Raw genomic sequence first — 10,406 nt, 5'->3', positions numbered from 1 at the left:
GCTCCTTGGTCCTCCACCACCAGCTGTCACCTCATAAATCATCTGTTCACGTATTCCAAGTACATCCTCTGTGCCAGGCATAGTGCTGGGCTCTGGGGCCTCCACCCCCATTCCTCCTGCCCATGCCATGTGGCCTGAATGTTGCATTTTGGGCCGTTATCCTGCCAGGGGCTGGACTTCAGAGCCCAATCACAGGCTCTGTCAACCAGGCTTTCACTGCAGCACTAAGCCACATTTCAGCAGGGCTCCAAACAGATGGAAAAAATTAATAAATGCGTAAGAATCATTTTCTTTCCTCCCATCCCACCAAGAGTCAAGCTGGTGGATAATTATGGGATGGTTGCCAAAGGAGTTTGATCTTCAGTGTTGACTTACAGCATTTTTACTGCTCCATCTGACAGCCAATTTAGTCATTTCCCTTTACAATTTTGTGGACTCTCTCCTTTCTGCAGGAAATCCGAAACTGTAATCAGGCCACGACTGGAACAGGGAGAAAAGGAGTGGGGAGCAGCCGAGGAAGGCAGAGGCTGAACCCAAGGGAAGGGGCAGAAGGAAGAAGCCACATGTTTGCTTGGCTGGAAGGGTCACAAGTATCGGAGGAAATACAGTAACAACAATAACAACAGTATTAAGCAGTGCCATGAAGCGAGCACTTTCGATGAGTCAGGACTGTGTTAAGCACTCGACCTGCTTAGACTATTTCATTTAATCCTCCATCATGGATTCTTCCACTAATATTGCTCTAGACTCGGGGTAAACTGAGGAGCAGGACAGACCAGGCCCTGGCCTTTGTGGAACTGCCATTCCAGAGGAATGGCAGAGGAGACAGACAATAAACACAGAAGTCATATCATTTCAGTTGCTGATGAGTGCTACAACAAAGTAATAAACAGAGAGCCTGGGAACTGCTTTGCACAAGGCATCGGAGAAAGCTTCTCTGAGGAGCCTGAAGGACAAAAAGGATAGAATCATGCAAAGATCAAAATATGGGGAGTAGAGGGGAAGTGGGGGAGGGAACATTCCACGCAGAGAGAATAGCAAGTGCAAAGGCCCTGAGAAGGGGGGAAAGGTGCTGTGACCTAGAAACTACCAGGGAGAGGGAGGAGAGGGAAATGAGGTCCTAGCAAGACCATCAATCAGACCTTGCAGACCATGGGGTGTTTGGTTCTGTTGGCAAGGCTGGATCTAGAATGCCTAATTCTTGACCCTCCACCAGCTGCCATTCCGTAAGTCATCTGTGTATGTGTTGCAGGCACCTACTGTGTGCCAGGCATCGTGCTAGAGGAAAGGAAAGGGTGGCAAGGTCTCCCCAACCCCCCCACCTCTTGGGAAACGGTGAACTGGTTATTCAGGACTTTCCACTGGGCAGTGGATATCATTTGTGTTATTAGCAGCATGATGGCAGTGGCACCTAACTTCTCTGAGGAATTGTTCACCAGATGCTCTGCACATTCCCACAGCCCCATGCAGTGGGGGCAACTCTTACCCCACCTTTGGTGAAGTGACAGATAAAACGGAGCAACATGCTCTGATTTATGCTTTCGCAAAACAATGGCTTCAGCTGTACACACACACCTTACCCCATTTAGCTCTGCAGTATGAGTGCTTCACAAACACACACACACACACACACACACACGACATCGTGCCCCCAAGGCCACACAACTATCAGGGACAGAGCTACAGTTCAAGCCCAAGATCTCTTTAGCCTTAACCTCTGCCACAAGCTGGCATCACGGAGAAGGACGGGGCTGGCAAATGAGGAGAGTGACTGCCGGGGGCACTTTGAGAACTTGGCCCCAGGCCTGGAATCTGGCCTTCAGATATTTTCTTGGCCTGGGCCCAGACCAGCGGCCCTCCAGCCCTCCCAGGCTGCCTGCTGCCCAGTTGAATGGAGGAGTCTGCTCTCAGAGTTTCTGCTGTGGGAGAGCCCTGGACCCCAAGCATCTTCAAAGGTCTATTATTAATGGGGCTGTCCAGCTGAAGCTGACATCCCCACGCAGCCCTCCCAGAGCTCTGCACCTCAGCCAGCCCACAGCCTCCACTGTCTGGCCCTGTCGGCTGAGCGGTGCCCAGCAAGGCGAGAAGGCCAAGTCCTGCCCGCTGGGCCAGGCAGAGGTCACCCGCCGCGCCTGAGCTACCGGTGTGTGATGAGAGGACTGCCCCACATCTTCCCTCATTTCCCAGCTGCCTCAGTTTCCCTTCCTGAGAGAGGCAGGGTTCTGGGAGGTGAGGAGCTGCAGGGACCCAAGAAGGGCATAGAAGCCGCCTGGGGACACTGGCCCCTCTGTCAGGATCAATCGCCCTAAGCCTGTCTGAGGCGCTCCGGGCTTAGGAGCAGCTGTGAAAGCCGCCTTTGTGCCTGGGAGAATGAGCCACAAGAGGACAGGGGGCCCTGGCCCCGGGAGCCCCTTGGGTCCTGGCTCCTGAGATCAACGCCAGCAGGGAGGACCCCAGCCTGGCCCCTGCAGCCCACCCAGGCCTGATGCCCACTTCGTGCCATGGGAGCAGCCCAGGGGAAGAAGGTAGGAACCCCTAAGTGTCCTGTTGGGGCCCTGGACATGGGAAGGGAGACTGGACCTAGCAAGTGGGAGCCCCGACCCACCTACCCTGCAGCTTCAGCCGGCAGTGCCCACCAGCCCTCCCCCTGGAACTCACAGCCAAGACTTGCATCTAGAAAGCAGGCAAGGGCTCAGGGAAGAACCAGTGTCCTATCTCTCCATCTCTAGGACAGACTTGGGGGCAGCCAAATCTCTCTGGCTCCCTGGTCTTAACCACACACATCTCTACTTCCCTGAGTAAAAGCTCCCTGGGTACCCCTTCCCCATACCCCAGGAGAGTGTCTGATGCAGGTGGATACAGGGGAAAGATCTTAAAATTATTATTATAAAGTTAGCTAACCAGCTGTTACCAGTTGTAGGGCAATAGGCAAGTTATTTAAGCTTTCTGTACCTTATTTCCTCACCTGTAAAATAGGGCCAATAATAATCACTACCTTGGAAAATCATTGTGAAAATTAAATGAGTGAAAGTGTTTAGAACACTGCCTGGCACTATGTAGAGGCTTTGCTCCATTATTATTAGAATTCTATTCATGTTATTATCCCTCACCTTCTAAGCCTGAGCTCTCAGCTGGGGGTTTGTAGACAGCATTGCCTGAGAAGTGTTTCTGGAAATGTGCTCTGCGGACCCCTGCGTCAGCATCCTGGGGTGGGGAGTAGGAGGGAGCTTGTGAAACAGTCACTTTCTCATGGCCCATCAGACCTCCTGGATCAGCCTCTTAGGGGCAAAGAGGGGCCTGCATTTACTCACCAGCTCTCGGGATTGTCCTACGTGCTCACTGCTCTCCACCCACAATGACCCAGTACTGCCATCCCAGTGGCATAGACAGGCTGCCGTGTCCCAGCTCCACCACCCACCTACCGTGGCGATGACCTGAACCCCTCTGGACCTCAGCTTCTTGTTTATAAAAGGGGGCTGGTACCTGCTTCGTGGGAAGTTCAACAAGATGATGCCTGTGAAGTGCTCAGTGCGCTACCCCAAGCCCAGAGGCTCCCCAATAAACAGGGGACTCTGATCCCCAGACAACCAGTGATGACCTGTTCCATCAAGGTTGAGAAACTCAAGGAAGAAGTCATGCCAGGGTCATACAGCTAGTGGGGGAAAGAGCAGGGTACTGTTATTGTTGTTAATTTGGAAAGAGGAGCTTTATTTCTCATAAAGGGTTGCAGCCTGCAGGGTGGCCATTCCGAGAGGCTGGGAAGCATGGCCTCTGGCCAGAATCCAGAAACTGACACTTTGAGGAAGAGGCAAAGGGAATAGAAATTTATGCTGAGCAGCATGGCCAAATATACATATTCAATAAGCTGTGGGAGGGGTCATGAATATTTATGAAAGGAGAAACATCTACATGCACAGTTGAGCTTCATGCCTCTTACAGGCCCCAGGTACAAAAAAATGTTGGCCTTAGTGTGATCTGAGGGTGGAGTTTTCAGCCCTCTGTTGTCAAAGGTGAAGCAGGGAGCACGAAAACCCTCACTGTGCATCCTCTGCAGACTGGCTAGAACCGCTCCATGATTGGTGGTCTCTTATCAAGAAAGAATGCTGGTTGGTTTTTGTGTTAAAACCACAAAAGGGAGGGGCAGTTGGTTGAAATCAGCATGGAGTCTTTTGAAAAGGCCTGTTTCTGTTTAGCTCTTAGGGAATTAGGATAACGGAGGTTATCAAGGGATGGCACACTACGGGGCACGTGCGACCTCCCATCCCGTCATGGCCAGAAACCCGGTTTTCAAGATTTCTCTGGGGTCTCCTTGGCCAAGAGGGGGTCCGTTCAGTCACTTGCCAGAGTGGAGGGGTGGGGTTTGTTTAAAGTTTTATTTTTATTTCTCATTTTTATTGGGTAGGATTTTGACCCTATTCTGTTTGACTCCAAACAACCCAGCCCATCCCACCCTTCCTGGTCCAAAGCTCTGTCCACAGCATCTTCCTCAGCCCCACCCCAACCTCCCACAGAAGGCTGTTGATCAGGCAGGCACCTGCTGCCCTATGCCAGGGCCTATGTGGAGCTGGAGCCAAGCGTGAGGAGACACAGCCCCTGCCCTTGAGGCCGTCCCTGTCAGTTGCAGAGACTAATAGGCAGGCAAAAAATAGTTGGTAGTGTGTGTGAAAGTTGAAGCAGAGGTGACTGGGCACATGACCCCTGGGCCAGGAGTCAAAACACAACGTTGTTGCTTCTATTCCTCTTAGGCAAGGTCTGGACTTTGCTTTTAGGTGAAGTCACCTTTGTCCCCTGGGGAATGTCAGGGGCATAGGCTTTGCCGAGAATCCTAAACCCACACTGGCAGGGGATGGAAGGGATCACATGGTTGGTTAAGGCCAACCAGAGCCCACCCTTGGAGCCACAGATCTGTCTCCCAATGGCATGGCTGTTACTCAATGGAAGGGAGAGTGCTGGACATTTCATTGTAATGGCCCCCCAGGAGGAGAGACAGCGTTCTCTCCAGCTGTGGGGTGGGCAGAGAGAATGGAAGAACACTGAAAGGGTCGAGGGTGTGACAGATAGACCACTGGGCCAGGAGTCAAAACACAGACATTGTTGTTTCTGTTCTTCTTAGGCAGGGCCTGAACTTCCCTTGGACTTGGCAATTTTTAAAATCTGCCCCTATCAAGGGCACCAAGGTGGGTACCCTGGCCTCTATCAGGGTTTTTGCAAGAAGATATTTTAACACACAGAAGCAATCCCTCTAACACTGTTTGGAACATTCCAGAAACTTCAACATTTGACCCATTGGGCATGCATTGATACCAGAGAGGTGAGTTCAACCCAGATGTCTGGATGGGAGCCACGTTTTAAGCCCTTGCATTACACAGCAAGGCCACAGGTCCTGCGGCAGCAGTGGGTTCAAGAAAAGCACCTTCCATGGGCCTCAGACACCAGCCAGTTCATAGACACCAACAGAGTGTGGGCACGCCGTCCTCCACCCCAATCGGCAGTGGCCAGTGCCCTCGCCCAGGATAGAGGACACAACCACAAGCTTCCAGAGGCTGCCCTGCACAAGTCCAGCTCCCCAGGCTGTGACCGTAATGCCACCCTTAAAGGGGCTGCTAAATGGAAAATGTTCCTGAGCACAGCTCCCATGCACTGCCGCTTCTGCACCAATTCGCTCATTTAGTCTTCAAACAGCTCTTGGACATGGAGAGTTTTATCACCCAGAAATCCAGAGACATGGAGAGGTTAAGCAAGAGGCTCAGGGTCACCCAGCTAGTAAGGGTGGAGTTAACATTTGACCCAGGCTGCCCTAAGAGCCTGGCCTCTCAAACAGCAAACCCCACTGCTGGCGCTTCTGAAGGTGGAAACACAACAGTGCTCACATCCCACCTGGAGCCCCTGTCGGGGCATCTCATTTAACCCCTCTGAGCCTCAGTTTCCTCAGCTGTCAGGCAGCATGATGATTTACCTTCCACAGCAGGCTGAGGCGAGGTGCCCGGCACTCAGTGGGTGCTCAGGGAATGGCACGTGGTCCTGTTGCTGCTGCTCTAGAGGCTGCAGGTGGAGCTTCTGCAGGGCAGGAGGCGGCAGCATAGGCCCCTGGAGGTTTGGACACTTGGCTTTCGTTCTGTAAAACATTTCTCCAAACCCAACACCACCCAGGTTTTTTGTGGCCCTGAAAGAGTCCTGTCCTCTGACCCTGTTGTTTACCAAGACACTCATCGCTTTGCATTCATCTTCATTAAGAGAAAGTTGCCTTGACTGAAACAAAAGGGGAAAAAATAGAAGCACTATGGCTAAATTTGATGAATGGCCTGAAAGGGTGTGTTCATTCTATCAGAGCCCAGAAGGTACACATCTGGCTGGGCCCTGCTGGCTCCCTGAACAATTTTCCCCGCCGATGATGGATGGGCCTGCCTGATGCTCAGGGCCGCCAAGCCCAGCAGAGGATTCCAGCTCATTGCACCCAGCTCAGTGACGTGTGAGGACCTCATCAGGAGGCGCTCACAGCATGCCATCCCATGACCCTGACTCTGCCCACCGCCTCAGACAGCTTCTCGGAGGAGAAAGGGGCCTCGCACCTCGCTCCTGGGTGCTATTGGGACTCCACAGCTGGGTTCCCAAAGGACTCCTGGGCCCAGAGTGGGAGGCTCAAGGACAAGAGGAGAAATGTGTCAGGAGCTCATGGGGGTGAGGAAAAAATATCCCCCCCAACAAAGGCAGAGCCCCCCTCCTGCCCAGCAGCCTCCCCACTGGGCCCTGGTCTCTGGGATCATTCCAGCCTCTCCACCTTTTCTCACTCCATTTGGCTGCCTGTATTGCCCTCCTGATTTCTATCCACCGCCAACACTTCTCTGCATTCCAGCCTCAGGGCTTGCCCCACCTGCTCTTGTAAGTCTCTGACAGCATGTGAATTGAATTCCAATTGCACTGACAGATATTCCATCCCAAGGTGTGAGGGAAGATGACAGGAAAGGAAGAAGAGGAATGTCAATTGTCGAGCTCCAACCCCACCAGCAGCCACTATGCTAAATGCTTTCTTTTGGGGGAGGGGGTGGGGGGAGTACAGAGTCTCACCCTGTCACCCAGGTTGGAGTGCAGTGGCACAATCTCAGCTCACAACAACCCCCACCTCCCAGATTAAAGTGATTCTCCTGCCTCAGTCTCCCGAGTAACTGAGATTACAGGTGTGCATCACCACGCCCAGCTAATTTTTTTGTATTTTTAGTAGAGATGGGGTTTTGTCATGTTGGTCAGGCTGGTCTCGAACTCCTGACCTCAAGTGATCCACCCACCTCGGCCTCCCAAAGTGCTGGGATTACAGGCGTGAGCCCAGCCCTAAATGCTTTTTCATGCTGTCCCTCCAGCACATCCACAGCCCAGCAAAGTAGAGGCTGCTGTACCCACTTCATGGGTGGGAACCACTCAAAGCTGCTCTGCCCTTCATGCCAATTGCAGTCATTACTTGCCTGGGCCTCAGTGCAATTCCCAAGACCTCTCCCCCACCTGACACCGAGCTAGGCATATCATTCTCACAAATGCCCCATGAAAGGGCTAATATTCTCATGCCCATTTCACAGGTCAAGACACTGAGGCTCAGAGGTCACCAGTAAGGAAGTGGCAGGGCTAGTGTTGCACTGAGCTATGCCTAGCCAGGCAGCACTCTCTTGGGCAGGCCAGGCACATTGCATCCTGAGCTCAAGTTCTCCCCACCACCCTGCAACCCCCGTTATGCAGATGTTTGGAAAGCATCCAGACTCAGGGAGAAGAGGCCTGGGGCCAAGTGGAGCCTCTAGCACTCACTTTCTGGGTGATGTTTAAGCTTTGCTTTCCTCATCCCTAAAATGGGGATAAAAATAGTACCCACTTTAGTATTATCAGTGTGAGAACTAAATGAGAAAGTTCTTGAAGTGCCTGGATGCATGCTTGCCCTTGGGTCTCAGTGTCCCCATCTGGGAACAGAGAGGTTTGCATTAAATGATTCCCAGTGCCCTCCCCAACCATGGTAAAAATGAGCTTGTCACTTTGTCCATAGCAAGTCTCAGTGCAAAATGAAAATGTGGGGTCCCTTGTTCAAAAATCATTAAGAATCTCAAGACAGCAACAGCAGAGCATTAAACCAAGCACAGGGCCCTTCTGAGCTCAGAGCCCTGTGCAGCTGCACAGGTCACAACCCCAGAAAGCTGGTCCCAGTCCTTAGTGCCAGCCAAGGTGACATCTGTGCGTGGAAGGCCACATTCCTGAGGGCTCTGGTCAGGTGCAAACACGTATGCTGGGGTTGTGAGCATGGTTTCCCAAGCGCTAAAATTTGTCATTTAGTTCCTGGCTCCCCTTTTACTCTATCTATTTACCCGCTAGATTTGAAAGTCCCTGAATGATTTCCTCCCCAGCCTCAGCAAACTGGTAAATATACTGTCCTCCCCTTCCCTGGGAACCATGCCGCCACCTCCTTCACTCCCACCTTCAGAATGGCCTGGGCTGAAACTCCTGAAAAAGAGTTGACATTTCTCCCCTGGGGAAGTCCAGGGGCAGAAGGTGAGTGTAGAGGAGGAGTGGGGACTGGACTGGCTGCAGCCAAAAAGGGCATTTGAAGTCAGGCAGAGTGACCTTCGGAGGCAGGAAAGGGCACAGTTTTCCTGCTCTCCAAGGCCTCCTAATGGGGCTTTTATTTCCATCTGTCCTTGGCCTTCCCCAAGCTGGGTTTAAGGTTTGAATGCCCAGGGCTGCTTCAAACAGGTGTACAGGTTGGGCACTGCACAAAGGCAACAAGAGAACGGGTTAGTGGGACATCTGGCCCACCCTCTACCAGTGGAGCCGTGTGCCCAGGTGCTGGCTGGGTCTCCCCGGGAGGAGTGCTGCTCCGTCATTCCACAGCGTCATCCCTCACAGCCCTGGAACCGCCGCTTCCAAGACTAAAACTTTCCCCATCCTGTCTTATGGCTGAAAGCCCAGCTTAGGAGGGAGAAGGAATCAAAGGAGAAAGAAAGGAAAAAAGATACCGGCTCAGCCGAGACTTCTTCCACGAAGCCTTCCCTGAGTGGATCTCAAATATCTATACGGGGTGAGGGGCTTAGATAAGTGGACAAGAACAGGGCAAGCTTGTCTCAGAACTGCATGTGCATTATTAGGCCTACAGGTTTTGCCAAGCCCGTAGGATTACCAGGGGTGGCTGGGAAGGTCAGAGAGATTAGAAGGGGGTCAAGTTCCTCAGGGACCCCATGACACCATCACTCTCCCCATTTCCCCGGACTAGGGCAAACGCCATCACACTCACAGAGCTCTCTGGTCTCTCCTCCACGCTGACCACTCTGTGATTTCATGTTTAGTTCTGTGATTTATCCATGAGGGAAGGGAGGCCGTTTGATTTTTGGTTTACCATTGTGACATAGAAGGTGCTCCATTAATTAATTAAGGAAGGGAGGGCAGGAGAGAGGGAGGCTGATTTCCCAAAAGCTTCCCTGAGTTGAAGGCCAACCTTATGGAAGGATCCATGCAGAACTTCAGGCTGGGGGGAGGGACATAGACTGAATCCCTCAGTTTCCCCCACATGTCCCTCCTTCCCCTCCAATGTCTCTAAGGCTCTGATCCAAATTCTCACATTCCCCACCCTGCCTCCACCTCCCCACCACACACACATACACACATTTACACACACTTTCCACCTGCACAACTTCCTGGCCAAATGCCAAATCCCTCATGGCTTGTTCATCATTTATTCTACAAATGTTGACTGGGCATAGGGACCCAGGCACTGGAGATAGATGAGTGAACGGGACTTAGGCTCACCCTTGGGGTGCACAGCCCCATGGGAGAGAAATAAGCCATCCCCAGTGACAGAGCAGGTGCTGGGTACTATGATGAGGGAAGCAGATAGGACCTGGGGCACTGAAGGGGGACCCACGAGGCCGAGAGGTAAAAGACGAAGAAGGGTTAATCAGGTCAGGAGGCAGGGAGAGGTTTCCAGCAGGCAACAGCATCTGCCAAGGCCTGGAGGTATGAGAGGCTGCGGCATGTCCCAGAACTGAAAGAACTTCTTGGTTTTCCAGCCCTCTTCAGCCTCGTAGGGGCCTCCAGATTCCTGGTTCTGGGTTTAGGGACTGCCACAGATTTGGTTCGGTGGCACCTTAACTTCTCCCACCTATCCTGCACTTACCCTGCCATGCCATCCTCTCCTCTCAAAAAACAGCTATGTAAAGTTCTGGTACAGTGGCTCACGGCCCGTAATCCCAACAGTTTGGGAGGCCAAGGTGGGAGGATCACTTGAGCCCAGGAATTCAGGACCAGCCTGGGCAAGATAGTGAGACCCATCACTACAAAAAAAGAAAAATTAATTAGCTGGGCATGGTGGTGCACCTGTAGTCCCAGCTACTCAGGAGGCTGAAGCAGGAGGATTCCTTGAGCCCAGGAGGTCAAGGCTG

General features: G+C 52.4%; 1 protein-coding gene across 1 annotated transcript in view; it reads left to right on the top strand.

Annotated features, from left to right (window-relative positions):
* Positions 1 to 1,844: 1,844 nt before the first annotated feature.
* Positions 1,845 to 10,406, top strand: part of FAM107A (family with sequence similarity 107 member A) — a 63,380-nt gene continuing 54,818 nt past the window's right edge. Inside the window, exon 1 of the mRNA XM_054680325.2 lies at positions 1,845 to 2,525. Coding sequence (XP_054536300.1) covers positions 2,502 to 2,525 — 24 coding nt within the window. The 5' untranslated portion in view covers positions 1,845 to 2,501. The remainder of the gene's footprint in view (positions 2,526 to 10,406) is intronic.

This window comes from Pan troglodytes, chromosome 2 (assembly GCF_028858775.2).
Source record: "Pan troglodytes isolate AG18354 chromosome 2, NHGRI_mPanTro3-v2.0_pri, whole genome shotgun sequence".
Classification (NCBI taxonomy): domain Eukaryota; kingdom Metazoa; phylum Chordata; class Mammalia; order Primates; family Hominidae; genus Pan; species Pan troglodytes.
Note: the sequence above shows the minus strand (reverse complement) of the source record. Positions and strands in the feature narration are given on the sequence as shown.